Here is a 21,727-nt window from a genome sequence, read left to right as displayed (position 1 = left end):
TTCCATTCCAGAAAACTGGTATGTGGGCTAGTAAATTAGCTCAGGAATTCCAACCCCACTTGCCACCGCAGAGCTGGCGCTGATAAGATGTGTCACTGGCTGTGTAAATCCTGCTGCATTGCTTGTCAGGATACATCACATGAGCACTGATGAAAGGTCTGCAGTGACCCCACTGTTTGGACTCACATGGCTCTGAAAGTTCTGCACTGTGGGAGTAGAGCGTGCCAGTGGTGCGCCCCATATGGTTCCATGTTCCATGTTGCCTGGCCTGCATGCCGAAGGTGATCCATTGAAAAACTCACAACGCTCCACCTTGTTTCTTCCCTGCATTGCTGAAGGAGAGAGGACCCACTCTTGCAAGTGTATACACGGTGTGAGTGCTGCAGCCCTGAAGTCTCAACTGTGGAGACCTAATACAACAGGAGATCCAACAGCTACTCCCTTTGAAATACATTGCTGGATTGGATGAAGCACCAGCTTACAAGGCCTCACACTCAAAGCTCTGAGGAGCCCAGACACTGTGAAAGAATGAGGACAGGAAAAAAAGCCTAAAAGCAACCCTCGAATTGACCCAGTAAAAGCCAGAGATGTTGGTTAATGCAAAGCCTGTCTCTCGCCCACTCATCAGAGAGTGCCTGCTCCTGTGCTGCAGTACTGCTGCTGGTGCAGTCTTCTGGCTCAAAGGAGAACACCCCCTACTGCATCTCCCACCTCACCACAGCTTCTGAGCATTCCCCCCATTGGCAAGGGAGCGGCTGGCAAGACCGAGCTAGAGAACAGAGCAGACCCTTGCCTTCTCGCAGAAACCTGTGAGGAAGATCCAATGCCTAAACAAGTAGGTTGGAGAAGAGGTGCAAGGAACAACCAAAAAAAGGAACAAAAAATAGAATGAGAGGAAAAAGGGAGACGTAAACAAACTAATGCTTATCCAACAAACCAGTTAGACATCAGCAAAATCCTTGGTGATACATTTAAACCACATCTCCTTTGAATGACAATCAGAGGGATCAATGCTGCTTTACTCTCATCAGCAGAGACCGGCTCCACCTCAGCACTCCTGTACCAGTGGTGATGTGTTGGACGTTTCCCTGCCAGAAGACCGGAAAATGGTGGCAAAGTAGAGAATTTATAAGATGGATTTAACTGAAAGAGATTTGAAAAGACATAGGGGAAACGGGACCATTAGGAAATTAAATGTTAAGGGTTCTGTTCACACTTGGGAATACAAAAAAGTGATGGGGGAGATGCTTGATTTAATCTCAGCCACTGGTAATAATGCTAGGATGCATTCGGGTCCCTCATTCTTTTACCTTCCATGCCACCTCCGACAGGAACCTGCTCCAAGAGGAACATGCCTACCCAAAACTGCTAAGCCAAACCTTCTCTGACTTGCAACCCAAGGCCGGATTCATCCTAGTTGGGTCTTTTCAGTTAGCTGCAGCATGGCTCCAGAGGTACAGTGAGCATGGTAGCAACACCTCGGGCGTTGCACTAAGAAATAGAACAAATTATGATTGGGGTGCCACTGGTAATTACACAGGCCGCATCACTATCTCTCCTTTTCTTGCACACCATGCCACCTCAGATTAGATGCAGCCAAATGCAAATCGGCCTTGATCCTGCTCAAATAGAAACAGTCCATCCCGAACTGCCAGGCCATGCCCTCTGACTTGGAACACAACCAAACGAAGGCAGGTTTTACCCCAGTTGGGTAACTTCCGTTTGTTGCAGCTTGGCTCCAGTGGACACGTGAACACAGAACCCATGTCTGGGCATACCTGCCACACTTAGGATGTCACATTGAGCAGTACAGTGGTGGCTGCAATACATCACATCCATCACTTTATTCTAATACATTTCCCTCTGGTGAGGTGGCAGGAACTGTAAGGTTTTGCCACCACTATTACTTAACTTGGATGGATTCTGGACATTAGACGTCTGTGAATAGGAGTATCTGCCTTTAAAACCACAGCTGCTCCAAAGGGGTAAATCTTGTGTTTATGCCAGGATTTGCTCTTTGGCAGAGGGTGTAACTCATGCCCTTTTTCCTCCGATGAAAACTTATGCGTGTGTCATAAATATAGACAACAATATGACCTCTGTTTACAAGCACTTGTCCTCTTTTTCATTTTGTGCAGGACTGGATTTCCAGTGTGTCCACAATCAAGGACTACGCCTGGATTGGACTTTTCAACGCATCACCGGGATGGCGCTGGACCTGGGTGAACGGATCCGCTCTGAACCCCAAGCTGTAAGTTTCTGACCTCCTGGACCTACATTGGGGAGCCTGGTAGGGAGCAGTAATGTAAACAAAGTGAAATAAAAAAAATGATATGAACTTGGGATATTCATGTAACCCTAGGAACATTCATAGTGAGACATATACTAAAAATTGGGAGGACTGGGGCAAGTGAATGCATAAACACTTACTTCTATGCAGTAATGTGGTCCATCTCACCACAGGTGCTCCGTCTGACCTTTTCCCTTCTCTCCTCACACAGGCAATGGGTAGATTATTCTAATGAAGATACCTGTGGAGTGATGAAAAGGGAGTGGATTGATTCCGAGAGTTGTTTCGAGCTGATGAACTGGGTCTGTCAGAAGGAAATGCAGTTGTGTTCCAAGTCCCCATGGACAACAACAGCCAGCGGTGATTAACCCGGAAGTCGTTAAGATGGCCGCTCCCACTGTACCACTTTCAAAAAAGCCTTGCATCCGGTGCTGTAATCAGAGAGTTGTCCTGGGATGTAGCCCTGGTCCGACACACCCCTGAGTAATGACAAGTGAAAGACCGCCCGCCTCATCCTTCAGCAAGAGGAAAAATAGTTGAATTTAAGGAAATCAGAATATTACCATTCACAAAATTCAGCAAATTTATCCTCTCTGTCCCATCTTTACTACTTTTTAACCTCTTATTTTTTTCACTAAAGAAAAAAGCAGATCGTAGAAATAAAGTTGTTTCCTCACATAAGTCGTGTAAAAAAGGCTTTAAATTTTCTGAGAAATGTGAAACAAGGATCTTATCTTTTTTGCATGTCATAGCAACAATCTATTGCATGGTAAGACTTATGCACGGATTCTTAGCTATAAAAACTTTCAGGAACTGAATAAATAGGTACATTTGTTATATATAACACTTTGCTCAGGATGTGGACACTGAAAAATGAACACTTCAAAGCAGGAGTTTTTAAGTAAGATTTTTAACACTAAACTAAAATAATATGGCCACTTACGTCTGCTGTGACCGTTGTGCCTGTGTGATAGAGGTAATGTTCTAAGAAACAATAAGCGATCTGTTGGCTTTGTCAATATGTTTAGCCATTTTGCACAGCAGCGACACTGTTGTGTAGCATGGCTGAAAGTTCTTGAAAAAAGCACTACGATGTGGCCCGCGCAGGCTGTGTCAGTATTTTTTTTCTTCTTCTGCTATGGTGGGTAGGGATGAGTCCAGCATGGACAGAGGGAGGAGGTTGGGCAGGGCAAGTGACACAACCAGCAGTAAGAGGAGGAAAGGAGCAGGCACGCAACACTAAAGAGAGCTGGAGGAGGGTGGTAGGGGACAACAGACATGACATACAGCATGCATGGGACAAGGAACTAAACAAACATCGGGAGGAGGGCGGAAGTGGGCAAGCAACATGATGGACAGTGGGAGGAGGGTGAGAAGAGGCAAACAACACAACGGACAGCACAAGGAGGCAAGCATCCCGATGGACAGATGGAGAAGGGAGGAAGGGGAAAAGCAACACAATGAACAGCAAAAGGAGGCAAGCAACATGATGGACAGATGGAGAAGGGAGGGAGGGGGAAAGCAACACAACGGATAGCACAAGGAGGCAAGCATCACGATGGACAGATGGAGAAGGGAGGGAGGGGGAAAGCAACACAACGGACAGCAAAAGGAGGCAAGCAACATTATGGACAGAGGAAGGAAGGTAGGGGTAAGCAACATGATGGACAGATGGAGAAGGGAGGAAAGGGAAAGCAACACAACGGACAGCACAAGGAGGCAAGCATCCCGATGGACAGATGGAGAAGGGAGGGAGGGGGAAAGCAACACAATGAACAGCAAAAGGAGGCAAGCAACATGATGGACAGATGGATAAGGGAGGGAGGGGGAAAGCAACACAACGGACAGCACAAGGAGGCAAGCATCATGATGGACAGATGAAGAAGGGAGGGAGGGGGAAAGCAACACAACAGACAGCAAAAGGAGGCAAGCATCACGATGGAAAGATGGAGAAGGGAGGGAGGGGGAAAGCAACACAACGGACAGCAAAAGGAGGCAAGCATCACGATGGAAAGATGGAGAAGGGAGGGAGGGGGAAAGCAACACAACGGACAGCAAAAGGAGGCAAGCAACATTATGGACAGAGGAAGGAAGGAAGGAAGGGGTAAGCAACATGATGGACAGATGGAGAAGGGAGGAAAGGGAAAGCAACACAACGGACAGCAAAAGGAGGCAAGCAACATGATGGACCGTGGGAGGACGGTGAGAGGAGTCAAGCAACACAACGGACAGCAAAAGGAGGCAAGCAACATGATGGATGTTGTAAATAGATTAGGTAGGCAGCAGGACACGTCTTCAGGTTATTAATATATATTTATTAAGTTAGACAAGGTAAGACAGCAGAGCAGTAAAACCCCACAGCTGACCAGATCAACTGCCAAGGCTGGAATCTTCACACACCAGATAGAACACACTTAAGTACTATGGGAGATAGAAAAGGTAGAAACACTAAGAAAGGACTACAGACCCAAGTAGTCATATTGAACCAAGTAAGAATATACAAAACATCTTCTCCCCTTACAGACAAAACACAAATGAAAGACTCAAACAAATAGCAAGAGTTAAAGAAACACGAAGAAGGAAACATATAACACTTAGGAGGCAGGGAACTCAGGAGCTTCCAGAACACGAAGGAAGAGAAACAGGATCAAGATGAAAATGATGATGAAGATCATGATGACCACCTTCTCCCCTTCGATTGACAAAACATAAAGAGCCAGTCCACTCTCTACAATCCATCATTGTGGCCATCAAAAACGGAAATAGAGAGTTCACTTTCTCCAATCAGTAATTGTCAGTCGCGGATGCTCGCTAATTTTGAAGATAAAACAGTTCTGGAAGAATGTTCCTAAAGATAAATTTGGATCCAGTTTTCTTACAGTCCAAAATCTGGTTCTGAACCAGGTGTCTAGGTTCTGGATCTTTTTCTCAGGTTGTGAGCCTCTGGTTGATGTTCGAGCCTCTGAATTTCCTTTAAATTTCATTTCCCTTGTGGACAAACTGTCTCAGTACTGTGGGTTAAAAGTCTGGTTCTAAACGCAGAACATTTATCCCGGTTCAAAGAACCACCTTTTCACAACTTTCTGTTGTGGTACTGGAACTCTTGTCCGTCACGAAACTCTGTTGTGAATTCTGCCGGTCCTGGGACTCCCCTTGTCCACTCTCGGTACTAATTGTGAGACTTTTGTCTTCCTCCGGTCCTGGGACATCCCTAGTCCTCTCCCGATTCTACATCTGGAACCTTTCTCCCCTTCCGGTCCTGGGACGTCCTTTGTCCTCTCCCGGTGAGATTCTGGGATCTTTGTCCCCTTCCGGTCCTGAGACATTCTTCGTCCTCTCCCGGTAACAATTCTGGACATTCTTCGTCCTCTCCCGTTCAAATTCTGGGATCTTTGTCCCCTTCCGGTCCTGAGACATTCTTCGTCCTCTCCCGGTAATGATTCCGGGATCTTTGTCTCCTTATGGAACCTTTGTTCATTTTCTCGCCCAGCATGGACGCTTTGTCTCCGTAGAACTGGACTCTCCGTCCTGAGACTTTCTTTTTTAAAACTGAATTGCGCTGATTCCAGAACACTGCACTACTGCTGCTTCACTGTTGACAACAAATCTTTCATAAACACTCTAAATTGCATTTTAACTTGCCTTTACACAGAAGATGGTGAATCCATAGAAATGACGCTGTGTACATAAACTACCTACGTTGCTCTCTTACTTTTTTTAATATTAAGGGTAATATGCTTGGCTCTAAGTTTTTCCACTGGCAGAGTGCAAACTTGTGAATAACACTGAAGCAATCTGAATCAGAATAAATACTTATATACAGTCCTGGAATCACAGTCTCTGTTGTAATAACAAAATCCACAAGGTGGCACTGTTGTGAAGACTACTGTGTAAATGTGTACATTAATATGCAATGATCTGGAGCACTCAGCTTCTCTGGCGATCAAATGTGATCTCTTTCACGTGTATACATGAAAACAACATCGTGTCTGTCTACATTCTTCCAATTCAGAACTCTCTGTGACACACCAGCATTGCAAAAGCTATTAGATTGACAGTTTCACATCGAAAATTGCTAAACCTGCATCAGTCCCCCAAAATAAATTAATAAACATGGCCGGTAGCGTATTCCATAAATTCCCCCTGCACTTCTCTTACCTCGAAATTAACTCTGTAACAACAATTATGGCACAGAGTAACATGCGTCACCTCGGGGTAAAGTGAGATGAAGTCCTGTAGAGGGGCACAAGCTCCCTCCCAAATGATCACTCCGAGGCTGGTGTAGAGGGGAATTGCTCTTTTTTTAATACATTAACATATAGGGAAGAGCGCCGGGTGTCTGGTGTAGATCGCGCTCTGCCGGGCTCTGACTCGCGGGAACAGCCGTTCGCGCATGCGCAGACCCGCGTTCTATGCCGGCGCGTGTTACGTCACACGCAAGCTGGTAGCATCTACAATGCTAACACCACATATCTCCCCCTTTTACACAACGGATTTTAGCAGTTTAATGTTCATAGATCTCTCACTCAAAGTCTCTGAGGTGTGAAGGTCTGACTACCATTCTCCCAGCGCGCGTGCGTCTTACCGGAGTGGAGGCTCCATGGACAACCTCAGGAGCCGGGCTCTCTACCTTTTCTCTCCCTTGACCATGTCCCAATCTCCCGGGTGTCGACTCTTCCTTTGCAGGTGTTTCCTTCACGCTTGTCTCAACCAGATCTTCACTTTCCATGCACGTATCTCCATCTCCCAGACTTTCGTCCACTGTCTCTCTTTCTTCGGTTCCTCCTTCTTGTCTTTGAACAGAAGTGCAGTTGCCTTTCTCCTCCGGCCATTTCACAATCTTATTTATCTTGGCCATGCGATCCTGAGACCACACCTTTCCATCACTAAGGAGGGCTGCTCTGCTGTACACTTCCTCCACTTGTAGGGGTGGGCTGTATTTACTTTCTCCCTTCTTCCTCAGTACTGCTTGTTTAACTCTCACCCATTCCCCTTTTTACAATGTCGAGTCCTTCACTCTCTTTCTTTGATTGTAGTGGTCTGTCTACACTCTTTGGGCCTTCTCCAAGTTGTGCTGGACTACGGCAGGCGACCACTTTCTGGTGACAGTTCTTTCTTCCTACTACGTTGTCCTTCATGAACGGGTGCCTGCCTCTAAGGATCTGGTAGGGACTGTACCCAGTTGCGGTAGGAGTAATTCTATATGCCCACAGCATTCTTTGAATTTCTGCCTCCCAGTCTTTTCCTTGCATTATGGCAGCTTGGATTGACCCCATCAGAACCCGGTTAAACCTTTCCACCTGCCCATTGCTGGCTGGATGATACACTGAGGTGTGTTTGGACCTGATTCCGTTCCTCTATGTGTATCTGTGCCACTTATCGGATGTGAATTGCGGCCCATTGTCTGTCAATATAGTCCTCGGGATGCCTTCCCTTAGGAACACCGAAGTGAGGAATTTTATGACTATCTCCGAGTCCATTTCTTCCTGCACATGGACCTCTGGCCATTTGGAATACTTGTCCACCAGTACACACAAGTACTTGGCTGTTCCTTGTCCATCTAATACCGGCCCTAGGATGTCGACAGCTAGATCTTCCCATGGATCACGGGGTTGTTCGAAGCTGCCCAATGCCGGCCTCAAAGGTTTGAGCACCTTGTCTGACTCCTGGCATTGGTTGCAGTCCCTGACGTGTCTCTCGATCATGATGTCCATTCCTGGCCACCAGTACATCCGCTTTACCCTCGACTTGGTCTTCACTATGCCGAGGTGACATTCATGCAGTTGGTTCAGCAATGTGGGGATCAGCTCTTCTGGGGGCACCACCTTGTCCCCGCGATACAGAAATGTTCCTGAGTCACTCATGGATAACTCCTCTCTCACTTCGTACAGTTTCCTGGATACCTCCTTTAGCCTTTTCTTTTCTGGCCACCCATTGACCAGGTACCTCTTGATCTCTTCCAAGGTCTCATCTTTTCTATGTGCATGTGCCCATTCTTGTATGCTGATCGCTTTCTACATGTCCTCCATTACTGCTACCATTTCTTCATTCTCCTCTGCAGGTGTGGGTGCATCCTCCATGGCTGAGGCCCTGCTGAGATAGTCTGCCACTTTGTTGCGTGTCCCCGGGATGTACTCTACGTCGTACGTGTACTCTAATAGTTTGAGAATCATCTTAGCAATCCGCAGGGTGGCTGTGGCAGGCCCACTTGAGGTAAGCACCTTGACTAGTGGCTTGTGGTCAGTTTGTGGGTGAAACCTCGTGCCCCACAGGAACTGTCGGAACTTTCCCATGGCCCACACAACAGCGAGCATCTCTTTCTCTATTACGCTAAACTTCTGTTCAGTGAGTGACTGCGCTCTGGATGCAAAGCTGAGTGTTTCAACCGTGTTGTTGTCTCTCTGTTGGGCAAAGACTGCACCCAGACTTTTTTCGCTGGCGTCAGAGGTGAGGATGGTGACTCCTGCTGGGTCATGTCCCTGTAATGGTACGGCTTGGCTGATGTTCTCCTTCAGCTCTTCGAACTCCCTCTGAGCCTCGTCATCCCACTGGAATGACCCTTTGTCTCTTATCAGTTGTCGTAATCTGTGCGTTTTCGTAGCAAAATGTTGGACGAATTTGCTGTAGTACTCGGCCATTCCTAGGAATGACCGTACTTTATCCTTGCTGTTAGGGGCTCTGGCCTCGCAGATTGCTCTCACATTGTCTTTCTTGGGCGTGATCCCTTGTCCGCTTATTTCGTGCCCTAGGTAGGTGACGGACGTCATTCCGAATCTGCACTTCTCCCATTCTGCCGTGAGCCCTCTTTCCGGTAGGACGCTCAGCACTTTGTCCAGCTTGGTATTGTTGTCTTTACGATCCACCCCCATTACCAGGATGTCGTCCTGGAAGTACTGGATGCCTTTGACATCTTTGAACAGGCGATGCATGAGCTTTTGGAATACCGCCGCGGCAGACGCCAGACCGAAGGGCTTCCTGTGGAACTGATAACAGCCATAGAGGGTGATGAAAGACGTCAGTTTCCTGCTGGACGGGTGTAAGTCGATCTGGTGGTATGCCGACGTGAGGTCAACTGTGGAGAACCATTTCACTCCCCTGGTTCCCGCCAACATTTCTTCTATCCTAGGAAGGGGAAACTTCTCCACCACCAAGCATTTATTCAGCTCGCGCAAGTCCACACATAGGCGCACCTTGCCATTGGGCTTCCTGGCGACCACCAAGGGGGCCAACCACTCTGAACTGTCGATCGGCTCAATGATCCCTTGCTCTTCCAGTCGAGACAGTTCTTGCTGGACCGCTTCTCTCACTGCAATGGGCACATTGCGGACCTTGTAGGATACTGGCTGGGAGTTTTCTCTGAGCACGATTTTATGCATGAACTTCTCCAGTTTGCCCACTTTGCCACCGAAGACATTGGGAAATTTCTTCTCACCCTTTCCTGGTCTGGCCATTGCTCACTATCTGTTGGCAGCACCTGTTCCTTGCCTCCTGGGTCTAGCTTGATCCCAAGTCTCCCTGGTCTCTCCATCCCAGCACGGAGGGGCCCTTCTCAGCTACGTATAGCTTACATGTGGCTGTTCTCCCCCTGAACTCGAACTTCAGGCTCCGGTATCCCACTATGGGGATCGGGTTGCTCGTGTACGACACCGGTCTGATGTCTGGCGGGTTTAGCTGTGGGCCCGGGCTTGGTCTGAATTCCCTTTCCCACACCGATCTCTGCACAATGGTCTACGGGGATCCAGAGTCAATCGCAATTCTGATTTTTACTCCTCCTATTAACATGTCTGCTCTCGGTTTGTCAGAACGCTGAGTGTCGATGCCTAGTACTTGCTCCTCGATGCACAACACTGGGTCGTCTTCGTCTGACTCCTCCTCGGCGTCTTCGTCCTGCTGCTGGTGCGCTATGTATTTCACCATTGTTTTCTTCTCTTTCCTCCGACACACTTTCTCGTAGTGGCCTATCAGGCTGCAGAACATGCACTTCGCACGAAAAGCGGGGCAGCGTTTGTCGTGGGCTGCGTGGTTCGCACTTCCACACCTATAGCACGCCGATTTGGTGAATGAGTGGTGACTGCTTTCCTGCTTGTCCCGGTCTTCCCGCCCATTTGCTGGTTCCGCGGTTGTCTCCCGGCGCCATTTTGTATCTACTCGATGGTTCCGCGTCATCAATCTTGTTAACTATGACTCTTTGCGCACTTTCTTTTTTCGCAGCTTCTGCGCATCGCTTGGAGAGTTCAGCTTTTTTCACCATAGCAATTACCTCTTTCAATGTTGCCTCGCTGTGAGCCCATAGCTTGTCCTGCACATTCCTGTTGGTGGTGTGCATTACTATCTGGTCCTTGATAAAGTCCTCTTCCAGTGCTCCGTACTTGCACGTGACTGCTAGTCTCCTCAGGGCTGCCACATAGTCATCAACTGACTCTCCGTCGCCTTGTTTCCTTTGCTGAAAGTTAAACCTATCTATGGAGATGCAAACAGCCGGACGGTAATGGGCTTCTAGGTCATCTAGGGCCTGTTTGAAGACATCTGCGTCAACTGCTTGTAGCGGCGGCGTCGCAAAGTTCGTGAACACCCTTATGCCCTCCGGGCCCAGGTTGTGCAGCAATATCCGTTTCCGTCTTGCGGGGGTGAATTCGTCAGTTGATTCATCCTCTAGGGCTTCGAAGTAGTTCTTGAAGTACTCCCTCCAGTCCTCCCACTTCATCTGTGGTTCTCCTGGCCTGGGTAGAAACGGGATAGGTGCTGTGAGTGATGACGCATGATTGCTCATCTTGACCTGTCTCTCTGGCCCTTTTTCCTGATTCCTGGGGCTGCCTGGTGCGCTATTGTTCCCTCCCTGACTTCTGGGGCTGCCAGGTGCGTTGGTGCCTTCTGCTTGCGACGTGGTGGAGCTGGGCTCGCTTATTCCCGCTCCCTCGTGGACACCCTTCTCAGCCAGGGCCCTTGGTGGGGTGGTTGCGTGCTCCTACCCTGCTTATGTGCAGGTTGCCTTGCTTCTTGGCTCTCCGACTGTAAGTGTGCCTGATTTTGTCTCTGCGCCTCTGCCACGCTCTTCCCTTCGGTTTTGTAGCGCCTTCACGCTTCCTTCCTTCTTCTGCAGGTTGGTGGCATGGGTGATCTTGTTCTGGGCTTCTCTGTGCCTCTACTTCCTTGGTCCTGCCAGGTAATGTTTCTTTATGTTGAGTGGACAGATCCCACTCCTCGTCGTCACTGTAGAGGGGCACAAGCTCCCTCCCAAATGATCACTCCGAGGCTAGTGTAGAGGGGAATTGCTCTTTATTTAATACATTAACATATAGGGAAGAGCGCCCGGTGTCTGGTGTAGATCGCGCTCTGCCGGGCTCTGACTTGCGCAAACAGCCGTTCGCACATGCGCAAACCCGCGTTCTCTGCCGGCGCGTGTTACCTCACACGCAAGCCGGTAGTGTCTAGAACGCTAAATCCACAAGTCCAAAGTTAAAATTGGCAAGTCAGCAGCATTGCGATGTTCTTGTGATAATTACCACTAAACGTCACTATGGAACCAAACCACAAAATGGCTGACTACGTCCCGTCATGACTTTGTACATCATACTGCCGTTGTGACGTTCCGCGTTGATCTGCACTCCTACTGAACACTACTGAAAGCAATGCACGGGTGCCGTGACAGCATATGACGCAGCCTCTCCACTAGAACACATGAGCATTCTCATACGTCATCATATCACCGGTGGCAGCCCCTTAGAAAGATCTCTCTGCGCATCGACATGAGAGCAGCCAATACAAAACAGAATTGCTCACCTGTGAATGAGCAAAACCGTCCCTTGGTGATGAACAGCTGACTGCCCTCTTTTGAAAAGGGTTCAATAACGGCGAGCCTCCTTGCTCGTAAATCGTCCATTTTTGGCAGCAAACATGACGAGAGTCATCAGGAATATTACATACTGATATCCTCACTTTGGCTTCAATCTCGTCATCAAACTCACCACATGGACCACCGGACAATGACAGTTGTGAAAAGAAATGTGAGCAACCGGTTTCTTGCTTCTTCTTATGTTTCTGTTTCTTGCAGCAGTAGATTCATGAGTTAACAATTACATTCTTTCTGTTTCATTGTTTAACTTGTTCAGGCAGCAAGTGGGGAATACTTGTGTCAGATTTTAAAGAGTTACCAGTTTCTTTTCTTCAAAGAGGTTTTCTTTGAAATGATAGTTACTTCCGCTCAAGTTTCTTATTACATTGGCACGATGTCAAGTTTAAATTACTCTGTTACTCACAGTTGCTTTATGCTTATTTTCACGCATAGGTTTCACTTGCAGCCTGTTATGTTGATTTTTCCTTGTAACTTGCGGCTAATTTCTTCAGACTTTCTTGCGTATGCAGGTTTTAGTTGCTTTTCTTCTTGTTTCTGGCCGCAGTTAGGTGGGTTCCTCTTAGTGAGGTCTGACTCATGCTGCGCTGTTGTTCTTGGTCTCCCCTCCGGTCTGCTCCCCTGGTCTGGTCAGCTTCAGATGTCGCCAAAATGTTGTAAATAGATTAGGTAGGCAGCAGGACACGTCTTCAGGTTATTAAGATATATTTATTAAGTTAGACAAGATAAGACAGCAGAGCAGTAAAACCCCACAGCTGACTAGATCAACTGCCAAGGCTGGAATCTTCAAACACCGATAGAACACACTTAGGTACTATGGGAGATAGAAAAGGTAGGAACAGTAAGAAAGGACTACAGACACCAAGTAGTCATATTGAACCAAGTAAGAATATACAACAATGGACAAATGAAAGGAGGGAAGGGGAAAGCAACACAGCAGACAGCAAAAGGAGGCAAGCATCACGATGGACAGTTGGAGAAGGGAGGGAGGGGGAAAGCAACACAGCAGACAGCAAAAGGAGGCAAGCATCACGATGGACAGTTGGAGAAGGGAGGGAGGGGGAAAGCAACACAATGGACAGCAAAAGGAAGCAAGCAACATGATGGACAGAGGAAGGAAGGTGGGGGTAAGCAACATGATAGACAGCTGAAAGAGGAAGGAAGGAGCAAGCAATACGGTGGTCAGTGGGAGGGAAGGAGCAAGCAAGCAAATATGACAGAGCTGGAGGAGGGTGGTAGGGGGCAAGAAACATTATTTACAGCATGATAGATATAAGGAGTAAAACAGACATTGGGGAGGATGGAAGGCTGTAAGCAACATTATGGACAGTGTGACAGTGGGAAGAGGATGGAAAGAGACAAGCAACACCACTGACAGCAGAAGGAGGCCAGCAACACAATGGACAGATGGAGAAGGGAGGGAAGGGGACAGCAACACAATGGACAGAAGAAGCAGGCAAGCAACATGATGGACAGAGGGAGGAAGGTGGGGGTAAGCAACATGAATGGACAGCTGAAGGAGGTAGGAAGGAGAAAGCAATATGGTGGTCAGAGGGAGGAATGGAGGAGGCAAGAAACATGATGGACAGGGGGAGGAGACAAGCAACACAACGGACACCAGAAGTAGGCAAGCAACATGATGAACAGAGGGAGGAAGGTGGAGGGAAAGTAACACGAAAGACAGCAAGAGGTGGAAGGGAGGGGGCAAGCAACACAATGGAAAGTGGGAGGATGTTGGGAGGGGAGCAACATGAGTGACAGTGGGAGGACAATGGGGGTATTCAACATAACACACAGTGGAAGGGGGCAAGCAACACTACAGACAGTGCAGGCCCTTTCACGCTTGTGGAGTGCCTTCACAACAAGAAAAAAGTCGTTCTGAAAGGCTGAGCAATGGTATGAAACTGGGCAGGGAAGCAGAGCATGAGCCTTGCTCCAGGGAAGGGACAAACACAAGAAGGAGAAGTGAAGTAGGTACATGCTGACCAAAGTGAAGCAAGCAAATGTGAGTAACAATGAAGCCAAGCAATAGTAAGCATTGGGCGGCTTCGAAGCCCCTTGTAAGTAGAAAAAATGTCTTGCAAATGACAGCACATAAGGTGTCTCAGGCGAGATCTAAAAAAAGAAAATCTACGAAGGGGCTTTGGATTAGTCTACTTCAGTCATTAGTTGTTGGAAATGGCATTCATATTTTGGATCAGCCCACAGAACAGCCACAGTGTCCGGAGAGGCAGTCGTCATGAATGACAGCCTTTTGCCTCAAAACATTCAGCAAATCTCTTGAAACTGTTACTGTTTTAAGACAGAACTGGATACACATTGGGCCTCTGTGTATCTATACGTGTAACTGTAGATTTGGCTAAGATTGTTCTTCTAGTCAGTAGAGTTTAAATTGGTGAAAGTTCAAGCTTCATTATAAAGACATGTAACTTAAGCAAGGTACCCATGGCACAAACCTCAAATAGAAGCCTCACTAGTCAATTTTCGAGAATTCAAATAATAAAAATAAACAGAACTGAAGAGAGCTAAAAACTGTGGAAAAGGGCTCCATGAGTTCGAGCCCTTGGCAAAATGCTCAAGGTAGGAATTCTAGGTAGATGCTGCCCCTGTGCTGGCACTTTCATGCAGCATCCTGCAAACACATGGCATAAAGGTGCACAGGGGGGATAAATCGGATATCAATATATTAATAATGAAATATGTTTAAAAGCAAATATAGCTAAGTATTTCACAAGGCTGACAGTCAATGCCACAGGAAGATATCTAAACATTTTTATATTCAGTGGCACAAGACCATAGTATTCAAAAAGGAAACCAGTTCACTGTGACTGCACTGTTGAGTCAGTGAGGCAGTCAGCATCATCAAAACAACTTTATTTCGGCTCATTTGGACCATAAAAATGCACAGTGCAGAGCAATATGTATCATTAAAACATTAAAATACTCATCCTAGTTCATTACAATCAATAAATCATCATACAGCAACAATCGTCACAAAGCTCAGGTAAGACCAAAGGAACCAAAGCCTGGAAAAGAGTAATATAAGAAAAAGTCTTTAAGGGTCCGCTATATCCCCCTGGGTTATCTTAAGCAGACAGTCAAACATATTGAGGAAAATCGATAATACAATCAAGAGCACGATTATCTATCGTAAAAATAAAATAAAATCCATAAAAAACACATTACATTCATAAAACATCATATAAAAACTGTAGCCTCTGCTTAATAGCACGATCAGTATAAGTGGCAACAGGAGAAGCAGATCTTGATCGTGGGTAAGGTTTGCAGATAAATAAAAACGGCCCTAAAGATGGGCAGCAGATAGCGTTTCCTCAACAATAAATAACATTTACAAAAAATAAATAAAAATGAAGGTGGTCTGCGGGGATGGTTCATCACATGTCCATAAAGGAAGTTGTGAAAGATAAGTGCATTGTGACGGAAAAGCAGCGAGAAAGTGCACAGTGCAAAGCCTAAGCCTCATCAATAAGAGTTAGTATGGGTGGGAGACCTACACAACAAAGAAACGTGCTGGACTTTCAACCTGACACATCCCCATGTATGTCTGAACCGTTGGTTTGCCTACAGCACATCGCATTCTATCCTCCAGGCATCCCTCTAGAAATGTAAACTTCAAAGTACCAATGGAGACGGCTGAAGCAGTGGTAGGAGAGGTAAACAAGTCCTCCTGTCCCATGCTCACCTTAACCCCTCCCATGCTCATGACGAGCTGAGCTCGTCATGAGCCACGGCGCTCCGGTGCTCATGACGAGCTCAGCTCGTCATGGCCCGTGGAACGCTCAGGTACGCGGAGAATTCCCCCGCTGTGCTGAGCGTTCCACGGGAGGCAATACACCTGTGACGAGCTGAGCTCTTCATGAGCACAGGAGCGCCGTAGCTCATGACGAGCTCAGCTCGTCATGAGCATGCGGGCGCTGTGCGCGCCACCCTCCCCCCAGCACAGCGGGGGATTATCCCCCGCAGCAAAGGGGTTAAATTCTGTATATACTACAACCTAGGAATACTCAAACAGTAGTCGAGTGTTAAACAGTCTGCAAGCACAGCCCTATTAAAAGATGTCTGGTAATTGGTCCTGATTCTCAATCAATCAATCAGAGCATTTATATAGCGCGCTACACACCCGGAGGGTCTCAAGGCGCTAGGGGGGGGTCCGCTGCTGCTCGAACAGCCAGGTCTTGAGTTGCTTCCTGAAGGCGAGGTGGTCCTGGGTCAGGCGGAGGTGGGTCGGGAGGGAGTTCCAAGTCTTGGCGGCGAGGTAGGAGAAGGACCGTCCCCCTGTGGTGGCTCTTCGGATGCGGGGGACGGCGGCGAGGGTGTGGCCGGTCGATCGAAGCTGGCGTTTGGGAGCGTAGAAGTTGAGGCGGCTGTTGAGGTATCCTGGGCCTTGGTTGTGAAGGGCTTTGTGTGCGTGGGTGAGGAGTCGGAAGGTGATTCTCTTGTTGACCGGGAGCCAGTGCAGGTCTCTCAGGTGTCCGGAGATGTGGCTGCGACGGGGGATGTCCAGGATGAGTCGTGCTGAGGCGTTCTGGATCCGCTGGAGTCTCTTCTGGAGTTTGGCGGTGGTTCCAGCGTAGAGGGAGTTGCCGTAGTCCAGCCGGCTGGTGACGAGGGCCTGGGTGACCGTCTTCCTGGTCTCGGTGGGGATCCACCGGAAGATCTTACGAAGCATGCGCAGGATGTTGAAGCACGACGAGGAGACGGCGTTGACTTGTCTGGTCATGGAGAGGGAGGAGTCCAGGATGAAGCCCAGGTTGCGTGCGTGGTCTGTTGGTTTGGGTGCGCTGCCTAGGGCGGGGGGCCACCAGGAGTCGTCCCAGGTGGAGGGTGAGGATCCCAGGATGAGGACTTCCGTCTTGTCCGAGTTCAGTTTCAGGCGGCTGTTCTTCATCCATCCGGCCACCTCTTTCATCCCTTCGTGAAGGTTGGCTCTGGCGGTGGCGGGGTCGTTGGTGAGGGAGAGGATCAGCTGGGTGTCGTCGGCGTAGGAGATGATGTTGAGGTTGTGCTGGCGTGCGATGTTTGCGAGGGGGCTCATGTAGACGTTGAAGAGGGTTGGACTGAGCGAGGAGCCTTGAGGGACGCCGCAGATGACTTTGGAGGCTACGGAACTGAACGGAGGGAGGCGGACTCTCTGTGTCCTTCCGGCGAGGAAGGAGGTGATCCACTCCAGTGCCTTCTCCTGGATTCCGACGTTGCTGAGGCGCTGTACTAGGGTACGGTGGCAGACAGTGTCGAAGGCCGCGGAGAGGTCTAGGAGGATGAGGGCTGCTGTTTCTCCGTTGTCGAGCAGAGCTCGGATGTCATCGGTGGCTGCGATCAGGGCGGTCTCGGTGCTGTGCCCGGAAGCCAGACTGTGAGGGGTCGAGGGATCCATTTGTCTCGAGGAAGGCGGCCAGCTGCTTGTTGACGGTCTTCTCGATGACTTTTGCAGGAAACGGGAGCAGCGAGATGGGCCGGTAGTTCTTGAGGTCGGTGGGGTCGGCTGATGGCTTCTTGAGTAGGGCGCTGAGTTCGGCAGTCGAAGGAGGTGTTGATGATGTCACGCAGGTGGGGTGCGATGACAGCGTCGGCCTTGTTGAAGACGTGGTGAGGGCATGGGTCGGTCGGAGATCCGGAGTGAATGGAGTTCATCGTGTGGATGGTGTCTTCAGTGCTGATCGGAGTCCAGGCGCGGAGGGTGGTGTTGGGGGCTGGTGGTTCGGTCATGGCGTGCGTCGGTTGCGTGCTGAAGCTGTTGTGTATGTCCGTGATCTTGTTGTGGAAGTAGGAGGCGAGGGAGTTGCAGAGGTCTTGCGAAGGGGTGATATCGTTGTTTCCGGCGTTGGGGTTGGAGAGCTCTTTGACGATGTTGAAGAGTTCCTTGCTGTTGTGTGCGTTGTTGTCCAGTCGTTCCTTGAATGTGGTTTTCTTGGTGGTGCGGATGAGTTGGTGGTGCTTTCGGGTGGCGAGCTTGAGGGCAGCCATGTTGTCCGGAGTTGGGTCTCTGCGCCAGGTTCTTTCGAGGGTCCGACAGTTCTTCTTGGAGCTTTTGAGTTCGTCGGAGAACCATGGGGCTTTCTTGCTCCCGGGTCTGCTCGGCGGGGTCCTCAGGGGGGCAAGCTCGTCGGCGCAGTCGCTGATCCACTTCGTGAGGTTGGTGGCAGCCTGGCTTGGGTTCGTTGTGCTGGCGGGAGGGTTCATGCTCAGGGAAGTCGCGAGCTGGTCGGCTGTGATCTTGTTCCAGTTTCTGCGAGCAACCTGTTGCTGGTGGTGGTGGATCGTGGTCCTTCCGAAGCTGAAGTGGACGCAGCTGTGGTCCGTCCAGTGGAGTCCGGTGGCGTGGCTGAAGGCGATGTCCTTGCTGGATGAGAAGACAGGGTCCAGTGTGTGTCCGGCGTAGTGGGTGGGGGTGGTCACCAGTGGCTTGAGACCGAGGTTGGCGAGGTTGTCCAGCAGGGTGGTGGTGTGGCGGTCGTTGTTGTTCTCCAAGTGGAAGTTGAGGTCCCCGAGGAGGATGTAGTCAGCGGAGCAGAGGGCGTGCGGGCTGATGAAGTCGGCGATGTCTTCGCTGAATTGTGTGCGCGGTCCCGGGGGTCTGTAGATGAGGGTGCCTCTGAGGGTGGTGTTGGGGTTGATGTGGACCTGGAAGTGCAGGTGCTCGGCGGGTGCGAGGGTGTCGTCGGTGTTGGTCGTGACGCGGATGGTGTTCCTGTGGATGATGCCTCCTCCGGTGTTGTTGATGCGGTCCCTTCGGATGATCTTGTAGCCGTCTGGTATGGCGATGGCGATGTCGGGCGCTGAGGAGGCGTTCATCCAGGTTTCCGTGAGGAAGGCGACGTCTGGTGATGTTGTGTCGAGCAGGTTCCAGAGCTCGACGGCGTGTCTGTGAACGGAGCAGGTGTTGAGCAGGATGCATTTCAGGTGGCTGCTGCTGTTGCTTGTCTTGGTCTTGGTTGGTGCAGGAGTGGTACTGGTCTGGATGCAGGTGAACTTGCAGGCGTTGCAGCAGAACGGTCCGCGGGTGCGTCTCGGGGTGGCTCGGTAGCATCCAGGTGTTCGGCCGGCGTTGAGTGCGTAGAGGGTGGCGACTTTGTACGTCCGGCGGGTGAGCTGGGGTCTGTGGGGGCCAGGGGTCCTGGCACTGGGCGCGGTCCAGGCGTGGACGGGCGTAGACGGGCTTACCTTTGGTGCACCTTCGGCGCTCAGTCGGCGCTCCCGCTGCGCGCGTCCGCTGCGCGGTCGCTGAGGGGGCGTCATAAGAAGGGGGCCGGGAGGGCGGGTCAGCTGGGAGGCGGGGTCGCTATGTCCAATCGTCTGGCGAGGGGGCGGGGCCGCAGGCAGGAGGCGGCAGGAAACGGGAGCCGGAAGAGCGGGCGGCCCAGCGGCGGCTGGGGCGCAACTGTCGGCGGCGCTCTGCGGAGGAGAACTCAGGTAGCAGGAGGCAGCAGGAGGCTCTGGGGCAGGCAGGAGCGGAGAGGAGCGAGGGGGCGACCAGGCCAGAGGCGCAGTGGTCGCTCTGGTCACAAAAGGAGGGGTTGAATTTTAATAAGGCTATTGATACAACCAATCCTCACCTCAGTGTAGCAAACAAAGAAACTAAGGCTTTGGGGGACAGCAAACAAACTCTTGTTAAACCTATTCTTTATTTTTTCCAGGGTCCCCTCATCTTCAATGCCCCACACCCCTGCCCCATACCAAGCAATAGGACAGCATTTGTCTTTGTATACTTTCTAGAGTTCTTTTATTGGCTTCTGACCTGGTTTTCGGGCAAAATTAAGGAATGCCTCCACTGATTTGGAGAAGGCAGCAGCTCTACTAGACTTAAGCGGTCCCAATAAGAGTCGAGTGTCAAAGGGGATGCCAAGGTATGTAAAGGTGGGAACAGAGCCAACCTTCTTGTTGTTCACTACAAAGGAAACATTCTTCTTCTTCCTCCTTAAAGTCATTAAGGTGGGTTTTCTTTTGGTTGACAATGAGATCTAAAATGGCCATAAACTCACAAAAGCTGTCAAGCAGAAGTTGTAGACCAATGGCGGTCCTAGCAATTAGGACTGTATTGTTTGCATAAATTAAAGTGGGAATGCTCTGAGCACCTACACAAGGGAAATCAACCCTGAGATGAACCAGTTTATCCACCAGGGTCTTTATGTAAATGGAAACATTTATACTGCTCTCTCAAATTGGGAACACGCAGTTAATGCCGCACAGCGACGGCTCGTGGAGGGAGTTACGGTGGGGCAGGAGGGCGGGGAGGGGGAGGGGCAGGGCGGAGGTTGCTAAAAACCGGCATATGGATAATTGCAGGTAAGTAAACAATTTAATTAATAAAACGAATTTCGTAGTGCGCCTTGCATCGCAAAATGCAATGCAGTGCGAGCTACGAAATTCGTTTTATTAATTAAATTGTTTACTTACCTGCAATTATCCATATGCCGGTTTTTAGCAACCTCCGCCCTGCCCCTCCCCCTCCCCGCCCTCCTGCCCCACCGTAACTCCCTCCACGAGCCGTCGCTGATGCCGCAGTACAACAAATTGCTCCGATAAAGATTTTTAAAAGTAGCCTCGCCAGGAAACAAGAGATTTGGTATTCTGAGGAACTGCGTAATCTTAAACGCCTAACTAGAAAGTCGGAAAAAATATGGAGAAAATCCTCCTTGGAGGAAGATAGAATCAATTACAAAAAGAACCTTCAGATCTATCAAAAAGCCATCCGATCAGCACGGAAAAACCATATTACTGCTCAGTTAGAAGCAGCTGGCAATAATTCAAAAGTTCTTTATCAGATCGTGAACTCATTTGTGAAACCAACAGCTTGTGAAAGTGCAGATATGGCTTCACAACACCTCTGTGACAGCATCTCCTGCTTTTTCTCTGAAAAAATTGATGCCATCTATAATAAAATAGAGGCACTTAGCCCTGTCATATGTAGTCAGGATAACCACACTTTGACTCAGACAGCACCCACTAACACCCACTCCTTTGACGATTTTCCTGAAATATCGTTAATTGAGGTTCAGAAACTGTTCACTGATATTAAAAGTGGAAGCCCGGCAGACTTGCTTCCAGCCAGACTCATGGGTCCATTAGGAAGTACACTAGGCCCCGATGTTCGGAGACTGGTGAATCTCTCACTTACATCTGGGGTTGTCCCACAATGTTGGAAAAAAGCCCTAGTTAGACCCATTGGGAAGAATACTTCTATTCCTTGGACCAACATGTCTAACCTGAGGCCTATCTCCCTCCTACCATTTCTAGGGAAGATTATTGAAAAGCACACCAACAAACATCTATCCACCTACCTAGAACAATCTGGTAGCCTCGATCCATCACAGTCAGGTTTTAGGCCAAAATTCAGCACTGAAACAGCCTTGCTGTCGATAACGGAAGATCTGCGGCTGTACCAGGACAAGGGTTACTCTGTTGTCCTGGTGCTGCTATATTTATCGGCAGCGTTCGATACGATTTCTCACACCATCCTGATTGAACGCCTGTCTGTGAGTGGAATCAGTGGTAGGGCCCTGGATTGGATCAAGAGCTTCCTCTCCCACCGCACCCAGTCTGTCACCATGGGTGAATTTAGGTCGGAA

The 21,727-nt window shown here is 49.4% G+C and overlaps 1 protein-coding gene across 1 annotated transcript in view; it reads left to right on the top strand.

Moving 5' to 3' along the window:
- The window catches only part of LOC147700932 (killer cell lectin-like receptor subfamily F member 2), an 89,874-nt gene extending 86,990 nt beyond the window's left edge, over nucleotides 1–2,884 (top strand). Inside the window, exons 5-6 of the mRNA XM_086929273.1 lie at nucleotides 2,139–2,251; nucleotides 2,502–2,884. Of these exons, the coding sequence (XP_086785399.1) occupies nucleotides 2,139–2,251; nucleotides 2,502–2,658 (270 nt within the window). The 3' untranslated portion in view covers nucleotides 2,659–2,884. The remainder of the gene's footprint in view (nucleotides 1–2,138; nucleotides 2,252–2,501) is intronic.
- Nucleotides 2,885–21,727: the final 18,843 nt, after the last annotated feature.

The sequence above is a fragment of the Lissotriton vulgaris genome, chromosome 7, assembly GCF_964263255.1.
Source record: "Lissotriton vulgaris chromosome 7, aLisVul1.2, whole genome shotgun sequence".
Lineage (NCBI taxonomy): Eukaryota > Metazoa > Chordata > Amphibia > Caudata > Salamandridae > Lissotriton > Lissotriton vulgaris.
Note: the sequence above shows the minus strand (reverse complement) of the source record. Positions and strands in the feature narration are given on the sequence as shown.